Here is a 19,060-nt window from a genome sequence, read left to right on the forward strand (position 1 = left end):
AGACCCCCCAAAATCGGGATCCCCCCCAATTTGAGACCCCCCCCAAAAATCGGGACCCCCCAAATTTGAGGCCACCCAAATCGAGACCCCCCCAAAATTTGACCCCCCCAAAAACCGAGACCCCCCCAAAATTTAAGACCCCCCCAAAAGTCGAGCCCCCCCAAAATTTAATACCCCCCCCAAAATCGAGACCCCCCAAAAATCCAGACCTGCCAAAATTTGGCCCCCCCAAATCGGGACCCCCCAAAATTTAAGACCCCCCCAAAAACCGAGACCCCCAAAATTTGACCTCCCCAAATCAAGACCTCCCAAATTTGAGACCCCCAAAAATCGAGACCCCCCCCAAAAATCGAGACCCCCCCCCAAATTTGACCCCCCAAAAATTGGGACACCCCCAAAATCGAGACCCCCCCTAAATTTAAGGACCCCCCCAAAATCAAGACCCCCCAAAAATGGAGACCACCCCCAAATTTAAGGACCCCCCCCAAAATCAAGACCCCCAAAAATCGAGACCCCCCCAAATTTAAGCCCCCCCAAAACTCCCCAAAATTCCCCAAAATCCCCTTTTTTCCCCTCTTTTCCAGGACCAGGTGCCTCTGCCGGACCTCGGGGACCCCCCCAGAACCCCCCAAAAGAATTTGGGGTGGGGGGGGGTCCCCACTTTACATTTTGGGGGGGGGGTCTCCCCCTCCCCCCTCCCCTCCCCATCCCCCCCCCCCAAAAAATCCCAGATTTTGCCTCAAAATCAGCAGATTTTGGGCAAAAAAATTCCCAAAAAATTTGGGATAAAATGGGGGGGGGTCCCCGCTTTATTTGGGGGGGGGGGTCCCCCCTTCTTGACGCGGTTTTTTTTTTTGGGGGGGGTCCCCCCAAAATTTGGGGACCCCTCCCCTGCTTTCATTTTTTTTGCCTTTTTTGGGTGTTTTTGCTGTGGGATTTTTTTTTTTGGGGGAGGGGTCTCCACCCTCCCCCAATTTTTTTTTGGGGGGGGGTCGCACTCTCAAATTCCCAAACCCTCCCCCCAATTTTTTTCCGTCCCCCTCCCCCTCTCCCCAAATTGGGGGGGGGTCTTTTTTTCCCGCTTTTTTTTTTTTCTTCTTTTTCCCTTTTTTTATTTATTTGCACTTTTTTGGGGGGGGGGAGGGGCGGGGAAATTTGGGGAGGGGTCGCCGGGGGTGGGAAAAAAAAGTGGGAAGACCCCCCCCCCCAAAAAGCCCCCCCCCCCCAAACCAACCGGGAATTTTGGGGGTCCCCCCCCCCCCCCAAATCCGTGTGTGAAAATGTGAAATAAAAAATTTACGTTTTCAGCTTTTTTTTGGGGGGGGGGTCGAGATTTTGGGGGGATTTGGGGGGTTTTAGGGGGATTTGGGGTTTTTTGGGGGGGATTTTGGGATTTTTGGGGGGGGAATTTGGGGGTTTGGGGAGGGGAATTTGGGATTTTGGGGGAATTTTGGGGTTTTGGGAGGGGAATTTGGGGGTTTTGGGGGGTATTTTGGGGGTTTTAGGGGAATTTTGGGGGGTTTTGGGGGGGAATTTGGGGATTTTAGGGGGAATTTTGGGGGTTTTGGGGGAAGTTTGGGATTTTGGGAGGGGAATTTGGGATTTTGGGGGGGAGTTCTGGGGGGTTTGGGGAAATTTTGGGGCGAAAATTGGGGGTTTGGGGTGGGGAATTTGGGATTTTGGGGGGTTTGGGGAAATTTTGGGGGGAAAAATTGGGGTTTAGGGGGAATTTTGGGGGTTTTTGGGGGGGAATTTGGGTTTTTTTTGGAAAGAGTTTGGGGTCTTAGGGGGAATTTGGGGGGTTTTGGGGTTTTGGGAGGGGAATTTCAGATTTTGGGGGGAATTTTGGGGGTTTTGGGAGGGGAATTTGGGGGTTTTAGGGGGAATTTGGGGTTTTTGGGAGGGAATTTTGGGGGTTTTAGGGGAATTTTGGGGATTTTAGGGGGAATTTTGGGATTTTTGGGGGGGGGAATTTGGGGGTTTGGGGAGGGGAATTTGGGGGTTTTAGGGGGAATTTTGGGGGTTTTGGGGGATTTGGGGAGGGGAATTTGGGGGTTTTAGGGGAATTTTGGGGGATTTTGGGGGGGAGTTCTGGGGGGTCTGGGGAAATTTTGGGGGGAAAAATTGGGGTTTTGGGGGAATTTTGGGGGGTTGGGGGGGAATTTGGGTTTTTTGGGGGGAATTTTGGGAGTTTTGGGAGGGAATTTGGGGGTTTAGGGGGAATTTTGGCATTTTGGGAGGGGAATTTGGGATTTTGGGGGGGGTTGGGAAAATTTTGGGGGGAAAAACTGGGGTTTTGGGGGAAATTTGGGGGAAAATTGGGGTTTTGGGAGAAATTTGGGGGTTTTTTGGAAAGAGTTTGGGGTTTGGGGGGGAATTTTGGGGGGTTTGGGGGGAATTTGGGGATTTTGGGGGAATTTGGGGATTTTAGGGGGGAATTTGGGGATTTTAGGGGGGAATTTGGGGTACTTGGGAATTTTTGGGTTTTTCAGGGAATTTGGGGTTTGAGGGGGGGAATTTGGGGTTTTTTGGGAAGAATTTGGGATCATTTGGGGCGAATTTTGGGGGGAATTTGGGGTTTGAGGGGGGGATTTTTGGGGTGGATTTTGAGAGAATTTCAGTTGATTTGGGGCATTCCCGAGGTTGGAAATTTGGGGAGGGGTCTTGGAGGGAATCCTGATTTTGGGGAGGATTTTGGGGGAATTTCCGTTGATTTGGGGTCGTTCCCGAATTTGGGGAGGGGTCTCGGGGGGAATCCTGATTTTGGGGAGGGGTTCAGGATGGATTTTGGGGCGGATTTTGGGGGAATTTCCCTTGATTTGTGAGGGATTCCCGTGTGTGAGGAGGGGTCTCAGGGTGAATTTGGGGAGGGGTCTCAGGGGTGAATTTGGGGAGGGGTCTCATCGCGGCACCATGCGCAGCTCGTAGCGGGGGGAATCCTGATTTCGGGGTGGATTTTGGGGGAATTTCCCTTGATTTGGGGTCGTTCCCAAATTTTGGGAGGGGTCTCTGGGGTGAATTTGGGGAGGGGTCTCATCACGGCACCATGCGCAGCTCGTAGTGGGGGGGCATTTTGGGGGAATTTCCCTTGATTTGGGGTCGTTCCCGAATTTGGGGAGGGGTCCCGGGGGGTGGGAATTTGGGGAGGGTTCTTGGGGGGAATCCTGATTTTGGGGAGGGGTCTCGGGGGAATCCTGATTTTGGGGTGGATTTTGGGGGAATTTCCCTTGATTTGGGGTTGTTCCCGAATTTTGGGAGGGGTCTCAGGGGTGAATTTGGGGAGGGGTCTCTGGGGTGAATTTGGGGAGGGGTCTCAGGGTGAATTTGGGGAGGGGTCTCATCGCGGCACCATGCGCAGCTCGTAGCGGGGGGAATCCTGATTTTGGGGTGGATTTTGGGGGAATTTCCCTTGATTTGGGGTCGTTCCCGAATTTTGGGAGGGGTCTCAGGGGTGAATTTGGGGAGGGATCTCAGGGTGAATTTGGGGAGGGGTCTCGAGGGGTGGGAATTTGGGGAGGGGTCTCATCGCGGCACCATGCGCAGCTCGTAGCGGGGGGGGATTTTGGGGGAATTTCCATTGATTTGGGGTCGTTCCCGAATTTGTGGAGGGGTCTTGGGGGGGTGGGAATTTGGGGAGGGGTCTCAAGGGAAATCCTGATTTTGGGGAAGGGTTTGGGATGGATTTTGGGGTGGATTTTGGGGGAATTTCCCTTGATTTGGGGTCGTTCCCGAATTTGGGGAGGGGTCTTGGGGGGAATCCTGATTTTGGGGAGGGGTTCAGGATGGATTTTGGGGCAGATTTTGGGGGAATTTCCCTTGATTTGTGAGGGATTCCCGAATTTTGGGAGGGGTCTCAGGGTGAATTTGGGGAGGGGTCTCATCGCGGCACCATGCGCAGCTCGTAGTGGGGGGGTGGATTTTGGGGTGGATTTTGGGGGAATTTCCCTTGATTTGTGAGGGATTCCCGTGTGTGAGGAGGGGTCTCTGGGGTGAATTTGGGGAGGGGTCTCAGGGTGAATTTGGGGAGGGGTCTCGAGGGGTGGGAATTTGAGGAGGGGTCTCGGGGGAAATCCTGATTTCGGGGTGGATTTTGGGGGAATTTCCCTTGATTTGTGGGGGATTCCCGTGTGTGAGGAGGGGCCTTGAGGGTGAATTTGGGGAGGGGTCTCAGGGTGAATTTGGGGAGGGGTCTCATCGCGGCACCATGCGCAGCTCGTAGCGGGGGGAATCCTGATTTCGGGGTGGATTTTGGGGGAATTTCCCTTGATTTGGGGTCGTTCCCAAATTTTGGGAGGGGTCTCGAGGGGTGGGAATTTGGGGAGGGGTCTCATCGCAGCACCATGCGCAGCTCGTAGTGGGGGGGTGGATTTTGGGGTGGATTTTGGGGGAATTTCCCTTGATTTGTGGGGGATTCCCGAATTTTGGGAGGGGTCTCAGTGGTGGATTTGGGGAGGGGTCTCAGGGGTGAATTTGGGGAGGGGTCTCATCGCGGCACCATGCGCAGCTCGTAGCGGGGGGGGATTTTGGCGAAGCCGCTCTCCAGGGGGGTCGTGGGCACCTCCTCGGGGGGTCCCAGGGGTTGGGGCCGGAGGCGCTGGAGGATCGTGGTGAGGAACAGGAACAGCTCCATCCGCGCCAGCCCCTCCCCCAGGCACAGCCGCTTCCCTGAAATGGGGAGGGGGCGTCAGGGGGAGACCCCCGAAATGGGGTGGGGGGGGTCCCAAATGGGTCTGGGGGTAACAGGGTTGGGGGGGTCGCAAAGGGTCTGGGGGTCCTAAAAGGGTCTGGAGGTCCCAAAACAGTCTGGGGTGGTCCCAAAAGGGTCTGGGGGTTTCGGGGTTGGGGGTCCCAAAAGGGTCTGGGGGTCCCAAAAGGGTCTGGGGGTTACAGGATGGGGGATCCCAAAAGGGGGCGGGGGTCCCAAAAGGGTCTGGGGGTCCCCAAAGGGTCTGGGGGTCTCAAAACAGTCTGGGGTGGTCCCAAAAGGGTCTGGGGGTTTCGGGGCTGGGGGTCCCAAAAGGGTCTGGGGGTCCCAAAAGGGTCTGGGGGTTTCGGGGTGAGGAACAGGAACAGCTCCATCCGCGCCAGCCCCTCCCCCAGGCACAGCCGCTTCCCTGAAATGGGGAGGGGGCGTCAGGGGGAGACCCCCGAAATGGGGTGGGGGGGTCCCTAAAGGGTCTGGGGGTTTCGGGGTTGGGGGTCCCAAAAGGATCTGGGGGTCCTAAAAGGGTCTGGGGGATCCTAAAAGGGTCTGGGGATTTCAGGGCTGGGGGTCCCACAAGGGTCTGGGGGTCCCAAAAGGGTCTGGGGGTTTCAGGGGTGGGGGATCCCAAAAGGGTCTGGGGGTCCCAAAAGGGTCTGGGGGTTTCGGGGTGAGGAACAGGAACAGCTCCATCCGCGCCAGCCCCTCCCCCAGGCACAGCCGCTTCCCTGAAATGGGGAGGGGGCGTCAGGGGGAGACCCCCGAAATGGGGTGGGGGGGTCCTAAATGGGACTGAGGGATCCCAAAAGGGTCTGGGGGTTTCAGGGTTGGGGGATCCCAAAAGGGTCTGGGGGTAGCAGGATGGGGAGGGGTCCCTAAAGGGTCTGGGGGTTTCAGGGCTGGAGGTCCCAAAAGGGTCTGGGGATCCCAAAAGGGTCTGGGGGACTCTAAAGGGTCTGGGGGACCCCAAAAGGGTCTGGAGGTCCCAAAAGGGTCTGGGGGTTTCAGGGCTGGGGGTCCCACAAGGGTCTGGGGGTCCCAAAAGGGTCTGGGGGTAACAGGATGGGGGGTTCCCAAAAGGGTCTGGGGGACCCCAAAAGGATCTGGGAGTTTCAGGGTGGGCGGTCCCAAAAGGGTCTGGGGGATCCCAAAAGGGTCTGGGGGTTTCAGGGCTGGGGGATCCCAAAAGGGTCTGGGGGTCCCAAAAGGGTCTGGGGGTCCCTAAAGGGTCTGGGGGTTTCGGGGTGAGGAACAGGAACAGCTCCATCCGCGCCAGCCCCTCCCCCAGGCACAGCCGCTTCCCTGAAATGGGGAGGGGGCGTCAGGGGGAGACCCCCGAAATGGGGTGGGGGAGTCCCAAATGGGTCTGGGGGTTTCAGGGTTGGGGGGGTCGAAAAGGGTCTGGGGGTCCCAAAAGGGTCTGGGGGATCCCAAAAGGGTCTGGGGGTCCCAAAAGGGTCTGGGGGTAACAGGATGGGGGATCCCAAAAGGGTCTGGGGGTCTCTAAAGGATCTGGGGAAACCCAAAAGGGTCTGGGGGTAACAAGATGGGGATCCCTAAAGGGTCTGGGGGTCCCAAAAGGGTCTGGGGGATCCTAAAAGGGTCTGGGGGTTTCGGGGTTGGGGGTCCCAAAAGGGTCTGGGGGTCCCAAAAGGGTCTGGGGGTTTCAGGGTGAGGAACAGGAACAGCTCCATCCGCGCCAGCCCCTCCCCCAGGCACAGCCGCTTCCCTGAAATGGGGAGGGGGCGTCAGGGGGAGACCCCCGAAATGGGGTGGGTGGGTCCTAAATGGGTCTGGGGGTTTCAGGGTTGGGGGGGTCGAAAAGGGTCTGGGGGTCCTAAAAGGGTCTGGAGGTCCCAAAACAGTCTGGGGTGGTCCCAAAAGGGTCTGGGGGACTCTAAAGGGTCTGGGGGTCCCACAAGGGTCTGGGGGATCCTAAAAGGGTCTGGGGGTTTCGGGGTTGGGGGTCCCACAAGGGTCTGGGGGTCCCAAAAGGGTCTGGGGGTTTCAGGGCTGGGGGTCCCACAAGGGTCTGGGGGTCCCAAAAGGGTCTGGGGGTTTCAGGGCTGGGGATCCCAAAAGGGTCTGGGGGATCCCAAAAGGGTCTGGGGGATCCCAAAAGGGTCTGGGGGTTTCGGGGTGAGGAACAGGAACAGCTCCATCCGCGCCAGCCCCTCCCCCAGGCACAGCCGCTTCCCTGAAATGGGGAGGGGGCGTCAGGGGGAGACCCCCGAAATGGGGTGGGGGGGTCCTAAATGGGACTGAGGGATCCCAAAAGGGTCTGGGGGTTTCAGGGTTGGGGGTCCCAAAAGGATCTACGGGTCCAAAAAGGGTCTGGGGGATCCTAAAAGGGTCTGGGGGTTTCAGGGCTGGGGGTCCTAAAAGGGTCTGGGGGTCCCACAAGGGTCTGGGGGTCCCAAAAGGGTCTGGGGGTCCCAAAAGGGTCTGGGGGTTTCGGGGTGAGGAACAGGAACAGCTCCATCCACGCCAGCCCCTCCCCCAGGCACAGCCGCTTCCCTGAAATGGGGAGGGGGCGTCAGGGGGAGACCCCCGAAATGGGGTGGGGGGGTCCCTAAAGGGTCTGGGGGTTTCGGGGTTGGGGGTCCCAAAAGGATCTGGGGGTCCTAAAAGGGTCTGGGGGTAACAGGATGGGGGAGGGTCCAAAACGGGTCTGGGGGTTTCAGGGCTTGGGATCCCAAAAGGGGGCGAGGGTCCCAAAAGGGTCTGGGGGTAACAGGGTTGGGGGTCCCAAAAGGGTCTGGGGGTTTCAGGGCTGGGGGAGGGTCCCAAAAGGGTCTGGGGGTCCCTAAAGGGTCTGGGGGTAACAGGATGGGACGGTCCCGAAAGGGTCTGGGGGTCCTAAAAGGGTCTGGGGTGGTCCCAAAAGGGTCTGGGGGTTTCAGGGCTGGGGGTCCTAAAAGGGTCTGGGGGATCCTAAAAGGGTCTGGGGGTTTCGGGGTTGGGGGTCCCAAAAGGGTCTGGGGGTCCCAAAACAGTCTGGGGTGGTTCCAAAAGGGTCTGGGGGATCCTAAAAGGGTCTGGGAGTAACAGGATGGGGGTCCCAAAAGGGTCTGGGGGTCCTAAAAGGGTCTGGGGGACTCTAAAGGGTCTGGGGGTTTCAGGGCTGGGGGTCCCAAAAGGGTCTGGGGGTTTCGGGGTGAGGAACAGGAACAGCTCCATCCGCGCCAGCCCCTCCCCCAGGCACAGCCGCTTCCCTGAAATGGGGAGGGGGCGTCAGGGGGAGACCCCCGAAATGGGGTGGGGGGGTCCCTAAAGGGTCTGGGGGTTTCAGGGCTGGAGGTCCCAAAAGGATCTGGGGATCCCAAAAGGGTCTGGGGGTAACAGGGCTGGGGGATCCCAAAAGAGTCTGGGGGTCCCTAAAGGGTCTGGGGGGTCCCAAAAGGGTCTGGGGGTTTCAGGGCTTGGGATCCCAAAAGGGTCTCGGGGTCCCAAAAGGGTCTGGGGGATCCTAAAAGGGTCTGGGGGTTACAGGATGGGGATCCCAAAAGGGTCTGGGGGTCCCTAAAGGGTCTGGGGGTCCCAAAAGGGTCTGGGGGTCCCAAAAGGGTCTGGGGGCAATGGGGTTCGGAGATCCCAAAGGATTTGGGGGATCCCAAAGGATTTGGGGGATCCCAAAAGGGTCTGGGGGACTCTAAAGGGTCTGGGGGATCCCAAATGGGTCCGGGGGTTTTGGGGGCAGGGATCCCAAAGGGGGTGGGGGTCCCAAAAGGCTCTGGGGGATCCCAAATGGGTCTGGGGGTTTTGGGGGCCGGGATCCCAAAAGGGGGCGGGGGTCCCAAAAGGGTCTGGGGGTTTCAAGGTTGGGGGTCCCAAAAGGGTCTGGGGGGATCCCAAAAGGGTCTGGACCCTTCTCCAAGGATTTAGGGGATCCCAAAAGGGTTGGGGTCTCCCCCATGGATTTAGGGGATTTAGGGGATCCTTAAGGATTTTTTTGGGATCCCAAAAGGGTCTGGGAGCCCCAAAAAGGCTTTAGGGGATCCCAAAAGGATTTGGGAGTCCTCCCAAAGGATTTAGGGGATTTATGGGATTTAGGGGATCCCAAAAGGGTCTGGGAGCCCCAAAAAGGCTTTAGGGGATCCCAAAAGGATTTAAGGCCCCACCCCAATGATTTATGGGATTGATGGGATTTGGGGTTTTTTGGGGGATCCCAAAAGGGTTTGGAGTCCTCCCCAAAGGATTTATGGGATTTTTGGGATCCCAAAAGGGTCTGGGAGCCCCAAAAAGGCTTTAGGGGATCCCAAAAGGGTCTGGGAGCCCCAAAAAGGCTTTAGGGGATCCCAAAAGGATTTAAGGCCCCACCCCAATGATTGATGGGATTGATGGGATTTGGGGGTTTTTTGGGGATCCCAAAAGGGTTTGGAATCCCTCCCCCCAAAGGCTTTATGGGATTTTTGGGATCCCTAAAGGGTCCAGAGTCCCCCCCAGGGGTTTTATGGGATTTTTGGGATCCCAAAAGGGTTTGGAGTCCCCCCCAAAGGCTTTATGGGATTTTTGGGATCCCAAAAGGGTCTGGGAGCCCCAAAAAGGCTTTAGGGGATCCCAAAAGGATTTAAGGCCCCACCCCAATGATTGATGGGATTGATGGGATTTGGGGAATTTTTGGGGGATTCCAAAAGGGTTTGGAATCCCTCCCCAAAGGATTTACGGGATTTTTGGGATCCCAAAAGGGTCTGGGAGCCCCAAAAAGGCTTTAGGGGATCCCAAAAGAGTCTGGGAGCCCCAAGAAGGCTTTAGGGGATCCCAAAAGGGTCTGGGAGCCCCAAAAAGGCTTTAGGGGATCCCAAAAGGGTCTGGGAGCCCCAAAAAGGATTTAGGGGATCCCAAAAGGGTCTGGGAGCCCCAAAAAGGATTTAGGGGATCCCAAAAGAGTCTGGGAGCCCCAAGAAGGCTTTAGGGGATCCCAAAAGGGTCTGGGAGCCCCAAAAAGGATTTAGGGGATCCCAAAAGGGTCTGGAGTCCCCCCAAGGATTTATGGGATTTTTGGGCTTTTTGGGATCGGTACTGGCCGAGAAGGGCACAAAGGCCTTGGGGAGCCCCCTGAGGATTTAGGGGATCCCAAAAGGGTCTGGGAGCCCCCAAAAGGATTTAGGGGATCCCAAAAGGGTCTGGGAGACCCAAGAAGGATTTAGGGGATCCCAAAAGGGTCTGGGGGCCCCGCAGGAGGTTTTAGGGTATTTTTGGGATCGCTACCGGCCGAGAAGGGCATGAAGGCCTCGTTGCGCTGGAACTGGCCCTGCTCATCCAGGAAGTTCCCGGGGTCGAAGTTTTGGGGGTTCTTGAAGGATTTGGGGTCGTTTAGGGCCGAGCTGAGCACCGGGTACACGTCCATGCCCTGTGGGGTCAGTTGTGGGGGCAGAGGGGTCATTTGGGGTCGGAGGGGTCATTTGGGGTCGTTTGGGGTCATTGGAACAGTCATTAGGGTCAATGGGGTTGCTGGAAGGGGTTTTGGGGTCAATGGGGTCACTGGAGTCATTGGAATGGTCTTTGGGGTCATTGGAAGGGGTTATGGGGTCAATGGGGTCATTGGAAGGGTTTTTGGGGTCATTGGAAGGGGTTATGGGGTCAATGGGGTCATTGGAAGGGTTTTTGGGGTCATTGGAAGGGGTTATGGGGTCAATGGGGTCATTGGAAGGGTTTTTGGGGTCATTGGGGTCATTGGAAGGGTTTTTGGGGTCATTGGGGTCATTGGAAGGGATTTGGGGTCATTGGGGTCATTGGAAGGGATTTGGGGTCATTGGGGTCATTGGAAGAGGTTTTGGGGTCATTGGAGTCACAGGAAGGGATTTTGGGGTCATTGGAGTCACAGGAAGGGATTTTGGGGTCATTGGGTCATTGGAAGAGGTTTTGGGGTCATTGGGGTCATTGGAAGGGGTTTTGGGGTCATTGGGATCATTGGGGTCATTGGAAGGGTCCTTGGGGTCGTTGGAGGAGTCATTGGGGTCATTAAAGGGGTCATTGGCATCATTTGGGGTCATGGTGGTCACTGGAAGGGTCCTTGGGGTCATTGGAATGGTCAATGGGGTCATTGGAAGAAGTTTTGGGGTCATTGGGGTCATTGGAAGGGTCCTTGGGGTCGTTGGAGGAGTCATTGGGGTCATTAAAGGGGTCATTGGCATCATTGGGGGTCATGGTGGTCACTGGAAGGGTCCTTGGGGTCATTGGAAGGGTCAATGGGGTCACTGGAAGGGTCACTGGGGTCATTGGGGTCACTGGAAGGGTCCTTGGGGTCACTGGGGTCATTGGGGTCATTGGAATGGTCATTGGGGTCACTGTAGCCATTGTGGTCACCGGAAGGGTCACTGGAGGGGTCACTGGGGTCACTGTGGCCATTGTGGTCACCGGACGGGTGCCTGCGGCCATAGTGGCCATCGTGGTCACCGGGAGGGTCCCCGGCAAGGTCCCTGGGGTCCCTGTGGTCATTGTGGCCATAGTGGCCATAGTGGTCACCGAACGGGTCCCTGTGGCCATTGTGGCTATAGGGGTCACTGGACGACTCCCTGTGGCCATAGTGGCCATCGTGGTCACCAGACGAGTCCCTGCGGCCATAGTGGCCATAGTGGCCACAGTGGTCACTGGACGAGTCCCCGTGGCCATTGTGGCCATAGTGGTCACCGGACAAGTCCCTGTGGCCATTGTGGTCATGGGAAGGGTCCCTGTGGTCCCTGTGGCCATAGTGGCCATAGTGGTCACCAGAAGGGTCCCTGTGGTCCCTGTGGCCATCGTGGCCATAGTGGCCACCGGATGGGTCCCTCAAAGGGTCCCTGGGATCCCTGTGGCCATAGTGGCCTTCGTGATCACCAGAAGGGTCCCTGTGGCCATAGTGGCCATAGTGGTGACCTTTGGGGTCCCTGTGGCCATAGTGGCCATTGTGGTCACTGGGAGGGTCCCTGTGGCCATAGTGGCTATAGGGGTCACTGGACGACTCCCTGTGGCCATAGTGGCCATCGTGGTCACCAGACGAGTCCCTGCGGCCATAGTGGCCATAGCGGTCACCGGATGAGTCCCTGTGGCCATAGTAGCCATAGTGACCATAGCGGCCATCGTGGCCCCAGTGGTGCCTGTAAGGGTCCCTGTGGCCATAGCGGCCAAAGTGGCCACAGTGGTGACCGTAGGAGTCTCTGTGGCCGTAGCGGCCATAGTGGCCACAGTGGTGACCGTAGGGGTCCCTGTGGCCGTAGCGGCCATAGTGGCCACAGTGGTGACCGTAGGAGTCCCCGTGGCCATAGTGGCCATAGTGGCCACAGTGGTGACCGTAGGAGTTCCCATGGCCATAGTGGCCATAGTGGCCACAGTGGTGACTGTAGGAGTTCCCATGGCCATAGTGGCCATAGTGGCCACAGTGGTCACTGGACAAGTCCCCGTGGCCATAGCGGCCATTGTGGCCCCAGTGGTGACCGTAGGAGTCCCTGTGGCCATAGTGGCCATTGTGGTCACTGGACGAGTCCCTGTGGCCATAGTGGCCATAGTGGCCACAGTGGTGACCGTAGGAGTCCCCGTGGCCATAGTGGCCACAGTGGTCACCAGACGAGTCCCTGTGGCCATAGCGGCCATCGTGGCCACAGTGGTGACCGTAGGAGTCCCCGTGGCCATAGTGGCCATAGTGGTCACCGGACGAGTCCCTGTGGCCATAGTGGCCATTGTGGCCATAGTGGCCATAGTGATCACCGTATGGGTTCCCATGGCCATTGTGGCCACAGTGGTGACCGTAGGAGTCCCCACGGCCATAGTGGCCATAGTGGCCACAGTGGTCACTGGACGAGTCCCTGTGGCCATAGTGGCCATAGCGGTCACCGGATGAGTCCCTGTGGCCATAGTGGCCATCATAGCCACAGTGGTGCCCATAGGAGTCCCCGTGGCCATAGTGGCCATAGTGGCCACAGTGGTCACCAGACGGAGTCCCCCGTGGCCATAGTGGCCATCGTGGTCACCGGACGAGTCCCTGTGGCCATTGTGGCCAAAGTGACCACAGTGGTCACCAAACGAGTCCCTGTGGCCATAGTGGCCATCGTGGCCACAGTGATTACCGTATGGGTTCCCATGGCCATTGTGGCCACAGTGGTGACCGTAGGAGTCCCCATGGCCATAGTGGCCATCATGGCCACAGTGGTCACCAGACGAGTCCCCGTGGCCATAGTGGCCATAGCGGTCACCGGATGAGTCCCTGTGGCCATAGTGGCCATCATAGCCACAGTGGTGCCCATAGGAGTCCCCTCTGGCCATAGCGGCCATAGTGGCCACAGTGGTCACCAGACGAGTCCCCGTGGCCATAGTGGCCATCGTGGTCACCGGACGAGTCCCTGTGGCCATAGTGGCCATCGTGACCACAGTGGTGCCCATAGGAGTCCCCGCGGCCATAGCGCCCATAGTGGCCACAGTGGTCACCGCACAACTCCCCGTGGCCGTAGCGGCCACGGGTGGCCCCCGTGGGTGCCCGTAGGAGTCCCCTGTGGCCATAGTGGCCATTGTGGTCATGGGAAGGGTCCCTATGGCCATAGCGGCCATCGTGTCCCCAGTGGTGACCATAGGAGTCCCCGTGGCCATAGTGGCCATAGTGGCCACAGTGGTCACCAGACGAGTCCATGTGGCCATAGTGGCCACAGTGGTCACTGGACGAGTCCCTGTGGCCATTGTGGCCATAGTGGTCACCGTACGAGTCCCTGTGGCCATTGTGGCCAAAGTGACCACAGTGGTCACCAGACTAGTCCCTGTGGCCATAGTGGCCATCGTGGCCACAGTGGTGACCGTAGGAGTCCCTGTGGCCATAGTGGCCACAGTGGTGCCCATAGGAGTCCCCTCTGGCCATAGCGGCCATAGTGGCCACAGTGGTCACCAGACGAGTCCCCATGGCCATAGTGGCCACAGTGGTGACCGTACGAGTCCCCGTGGCCATAGTGCCCATAGTGGCCACAGTGGTCACCGCACAACTCCCCGTGGCCGTAGCCGCCACGGTGGCCCCCGTGGTGCCCGTCGGGGTCCCCTCGTGGCCACCTTGGGGATGCGGTAGCCGCGAAGCTGGCCTCGCGGGTCAGGCGGTGCGGGACGTTCATGGGCAGGAGGTCGCTGCAGCGCTGGATCTCGTGGAGCGTGGCCTCCGTGAAGGGCATTCGGGGGCCGGTCCGAGAGCGCCGGGGCACGGCCCGACCCCACAACCCGCGAGAATCTCCTCGGAAACCTTCTCTGGGAACGGCGGGAGGCGGGGATTTGGGGTTTGGGGGGTTTGGGGTTTGGGGTTTGGGGGGGTTGGGGAATTGGGGGGGTTTGGGAATTGGGGTTTGGGGGGTTTGGGGTTTGGGAATTGGGGGGTTTGGGAATTGGGGTTTGGGGGATTTGGGAATTGGGGTTTGGGGGGGTTGGGGATTGGGAATTGGGGGGTTTGGGAATTGGGGTTTGGGGGATTTGGGAATTGGGGTTTGGGGGGGTTTGGGGATTGGGAATTGGGGGGTTTGGGGATTGGGATTTGGGGGGTTTGGGGTTTGGGAATTGGGGGGTTTGGGAATTGGGGTTTGGGGGATTTGGGGTTGGGGGGATTTGGGAATTGGGGTTTGGGGGGTTTGGGGTTGGGGGGTTTGGGAATTGGGGTTTGGGGGATTTGGGAATTGGGGATTTGGGGGGTTTGGGAATTGGGGTTTGGGGGTTTGGGGTTGGGGGGTTTGGGGTTTGGGGGGTTTGGGGATTGGGGGTTTGGGGATTGGGGGGTTTGGGGTTTGGGGTTTGGGGGTTTGGGATTTGGGGGATTGGGGGATTGAGATTGGGGGGTTTGGGGATTGGGGGATTTGGGAATTGGAGTTTGGGAATTGGGGGATTGGGATTGGGGTTTGGGGTTTGGGGGATTGGGATTTGGGGTTGGGGGGGTTTGGGATTGGGGGGTTTGGGGATTGGGGTTTGGGGTTTGGGGGGTTTGGGATGTGGGGATTGGGGGGTTTGGGGTTTGGGGATTGGGGTTTGGGGGGTTTGGGATGTGGGGATTGGGGGGTTTGGGGATTGGGGTTTGGGGTTGGGGGTTTGGGGTTGGGGGGTTTGGGGGGTTTGGGGTTTGGGGTTGGGATTGGGGTTTGGGGTTTGGGGATTGGGGGTTGGGGGTTTGGGATTGGGGGGTTTAGGGTTGGGATTTGGGGATTGGGGGGATTTGGGGATTGGGGATTTGGGGTTGGGGGATTTGGGATTGGGGGGCTTGGGGATTGGGGTTTGGGGGATTTGGGGTTTGGGGTTTGGCGGGTTGGGGATTGGGATTTGGGATTGGGGGGTATGGGGATGGGAATTGGGGGATTGGGGTGTGGGAATGGGAGGTTTGGATGTGGGGTTTGGGGGATTTGGGGTTGGGGTTGGGGGGATTTGGGATTGGGATTGGGGATTGGGATTTGGGATTGGGGGTTGGGAATTGGGGTTTGGGATTGGGGTTTGGGGGGTTTGGGGTGTGGGAATTGGGAGGTTGGGATGTGGGGTTTGGGGGATTGGGGTTGGGGGGGTTGGGAATTGGGGGTTTGGGGGTTTGGGGATTGGGTTTTGGGTTTGGGGGATTTGGGGGATTTGGGAATTGGGGATTTGGGGGATTTGGATTGGGGGGTTTGGGGGGGGGTTTGGGGGTTGGGGGATTTGGGGTTTGGGGATTGGGGTTGGGGGGGTTTGGGGTTGGGGATTTGGGTGGGGGGTTTGGGGGATTGTGGGATTGGGGATTGGGGTTTGGGGTTGGGGGGTGGGGGGTTTGGGGATTTGGTGGGTTTGGGATTGGGGGTTTGGGGTTGGGGGGGTGGGGTTGGGTTGGGGTTGGGGTGGGGGTGGGGGTTGGGGGGGGTGGGGATTGGGGTGGGGGTTGGGGTGTGGGGGTTGGGGGGGTGGGTTTGGGTTTGGGTTGGGGGGTGGGGGGGGGGGTTGGGGGTGGGGGGGTTGGGGGTTTGGGGTTTGGGGGTTGGGGTTGGGGTGGGGGGTGGGGGTTGGGGGTGGGGTTGGGGGGTTTGGGGTGGGGGGGTTGGGGGTTGGGGGTTGGGGGTTGGGGGGGTTTGGGGTTGGGTTTGGGGTTGGGGGGTTGGGGGTGGGGGGTGGGATTGGGGGGGGGGTTGGGATGGGGGGTTGGGGGTTTGGGGTGGGGGTTGGGGGGTGGGTTGGGGGGTTGGGGGTTGGGGTGGGGGTTGGGGTTGGGGGGTGGGGTGGGGGGGTTGGGGTGGGGGTGGGGGTGGGGGGTTGGGGTTGGGGGGTTGGGGTTGGGGGTGGGGGGTTGGGGGGTGGGGGGGTGGGGTGGGGGGGGTTGGGGGGGGTGGGGTTGGGGGGGTGGGTTGGGGGGGGGGGGGTGGGGGGTGGGGGGTGGGGTTGGGGGGTGGGGGGTTGGGGGGTGGGGTTTGGGGGGTGGGGGGGGGTTGGGGGGTTGGGGGGGTGGGGGGGGTTGGGGGTGGGGGGGTTGGGGGGGGGGGTGGGGGGTGGGTGTGGGGGTGGGGGGGGTGGGGGTGGGGGGTGGGGGTGGGGGGTTGGGGGTTGGGGGGGGTTGGGGGGTGGGTGGGTTGGGGGGTGGGTGTGGGGGTGGGGGGTGGGGGGGTTGGGGGTGGGGGTGGGGGGTTGGGTTGGGGGTGGGGGTTGGGGATTGGGGGGATTGGGGTGTGGGTGGGGGTGTGGGGGTTGGGGTTGGGGGGTTGGGGGTTGGGGGGTTGGGGGATGGGGGGATTGGGTGGGGGGTTTGGGTTGGGGGGATTGGGGGGTTGGGGTTGGTGGGGGGTGGGGTTGGGGGGTTGGGGGGTTGGGATTGGGGGTTTGGGGGATTTGGGGAATGGGTGGGGGGTTGGGGGATTGGGGGTGGGGGTGGGGGTGGGGTGGGGGTTGGGGGTTTGGGGTGGGGGGTTGGGGTGGGGGGGGTTTGGGGTGGGGGTTGGGGGGTGGGGGTTGGGGGGTGGGGGGTTGGGGGGTGGGGGGGGGTTGGGGGTGGGGGGTTGGGGGGTGGGGGTTGGGGGGTTTGGGTGGGATTGGGGGGATTGGGGGTTTGGGTTTGGGGGTTGGGGGTGGGGTTGGGGTTGGGGTTGGGGATTGGGGGATTGGGGGTTTGGGGATTGGGATTGGGGTTGGGGTTTGGGGTTGGGGGGATTTGGGGATGGTGGGGATTTGGGTGTGGGGATTTGGGGATTGGGATTGGGGATTGGGGGGTTGGGTTGGGGGATTTGGGGAATTGGGGGGTTTGGGGATTGGGGGTTGGGGATGGGTTTGGGGGGTTTGGGTGGATTGGGGATTGGGGATTGGGGATTGGGGGTGGGGTTGGGGATTGGGATTGGGGTTGGGGATTGGGGTTGGGATTGGGGTTTGGGATTGGGTTTGGGGTTGGGGATGGGGATTTGGGGGGTTTGTGGGGTTGGGGGGTTTGGGGATTGGGGTGTGGGGTTTGGGGATTTGGGGATTGGGGGTGGATTTGGGATTTGGGGTGGGGTTGGGTTGGGGGATTTGGGGTTGGGGGATTGGGGATTTGGGGTTGGGGGGTTGGGATTGGGGGGTTGGGTTGGGGAGTTGGGGATTTGGGATTGGGGTTTGGGGGTTTGGGGTGGGGATTGGGGGATTGGGGTTTGGGGTTTGGGGATGTGGGGATTTGGGGATTGGGGGATTTGGGGAATTGGGGGATTTGGGATTGGGGGTTTGGGGTTTGGGGTTTGGGATTGGGGGGTTGGGATTTCGCAATTGGGGGATTTGGGTACTGGGGGATTCGGGGATGTGGGAATTTGGGAGATTTGGGATTGTGGAGGGGTTTGGAAATTGGGGAGGGGATTTGGGGGATTTGGAATTGGGGATTGGGATTTGGAAATTGGGGAGGGGGATTTGCGGAGGGGGTGTGGGGTTGGGGGATTTGGGAATTGGGTCTGGGGTCCCACCTTCGACGTGGGGGTGCCGCATGAGGAAGAGGAGGCCGAAGCGCAGCGTGGAGCTCACGGTCTCGGTGCCGGCGAAGAAAAGGTTCAGGGTGGTCAGCTCCAGGTTCTCCAGGGTGAACTCGGTGTTGGGATTGTCCTTTTCCTGGAAAAACCCGAAATCCACCCCAAAATCGACCCCGAAATCCGGGAACGACCCCAAAAACCCAGGAAAGGCCCCAAAATCCAGGAACGGCCCCCAAATTGACCCCAAAATCCCACCCAGGATCCCAAAAGTGCTCCAGGTTCTCCAGGGTGAACTCGGTGTTGGGATTGTCCTTTTCCTGGGAAAAACCCGGAAATCCGCCCCAAAATCGACCCCAAAAATCCGAGAACGACCCCAAAAACCCAGGAAAGGCCCCAAAATCCAGGAACGGCCCCAAATTGACCCCAAAATCCCACCCAGGATCCCAAAAGTGCTCCAGGTTCTCCAGGGTGAACTCGGTGTTGGGATTGTCCTTTTCCTGGGAAAAACCCGGAAATCCGCCCCAAAATCAACCCCGAAATCCGGGAACGACCCCAAAAATCCAGGAACGGCCCCAAAATCAGGAACGGCCCCAAATTGACCCCAAAATCCCCACCCAGGATCCCAAAAGTGCTCCAGGTTCTCCAGGGTGAACTCGGTGTTGGGATTGTCCTTTTCCTGGGAAAAACCCGGAAATCCGCCCCAAAATCGACCCCGAAATCTGGGAACGACCCCAAAAACCCAGGAAAGGCCCCAAATTGACCCCAAAATCCCACCCAGGATCCCAAAAATGCTCCAGGTTCTCCAGGGTGAACTCGGTGTTGGGGTCGCCCTTTTCCTGGGAAAAACCCGGAAATCCGCCCCAAAATCAACCCCGAAATCCGGGAATGACCCCAAAAATCCAGGAAAGGCCCCAAATTGACCCCAAAATCCCACCCAGGATCCCAAAAATGCTCCAGGTTCTCCAGGGTGAACTCGGTGTTGGGATTGTCCTTTTCCTGGGAAAAACCCGGAAATCCGCCCCAAAATCGACCCTGAAATCCAGGAACGACCCCAAAAACCCAGGAACGGCCCCAAAATCCCACCCAGGATCCCAAAAGTGCTCCAGGTTCTCCAGGGTGAACTCGGTGTTGGGGTCGCCCTTTTCCTGGGAAAAACCCGGAAATCCGCCCTAAAATCGACCCCAAAAATCCGGGAACGACCCCAAAAATCCGGGAATGGCCCCAAATTGACCCCAAAATCCCACCCAGGATCCCAAAACTGCTCCAGGATCTCCAGGGTGAACTCAGATTCAGGGTTGTCCTTTTCCTGGGAAAAACCCGGAAATCCGCCCCAAAATCAACCCCGAAATCCGGGAATGACCCCAAAAATCCAGGAAAGGCCCCAAAATCCCACCCGGGATCCCAAAAGTGCTCCAGGTTCTCCAGGGTGAACTTGGATTCGGGATCATCCTTTTGCTGGAAAAACTGGGAAATCCACCCCAAATCGACCCCGAAA

The 19,060-nt window shown here is 59.1% G+C and overlaps 1 protein-coding gene across 1 annotated transcript; it reads right to left on the minus strand.

Annotated features, from left to right (window-relative positions):
• Positions 1-4,483: 4,483 nt before the first annotated feature.
• Positions 4,484-19,013, minus strand: LOC138100609 (cytochrome P450 2G1-like). Its single transcript, XM_068998484.1, is given in 10 exon segments — positions 4,484-4,665; positions 7,828-7,917; positions 9,914-10,055; positions 13,712-13,740; positions 13,743-13,833; positions 13,835-13,879; positions 13,881-13,900; positions 17,563-17,704; positions 18,340-18,401; positions 18,959-19,013. Coding segments are annotated over 10 exon segments (858 nt in total).
• Positions 19,014-19,060: the final 47 nt, after the last annotated feature.

Source organism: Aphelocoma coerulescens, unplaced genomic scaffold (genome assembly GCF_041296385.1).
Source record: "Aphelocoma coerulescens isolate FSJ_1873_10779 unplaced genomic scaffold, UR_Acoe_1.0 HiC_scaffold_118, whole genome shotgun sequence".
NCBI classification, from domain to species: domain Eukaryota; kingdom Metazoa; phylum Chordata; class Aves; order Passeriformes; family Corvidae; genus Aphelocoma; species Aphelocoma coerulescens.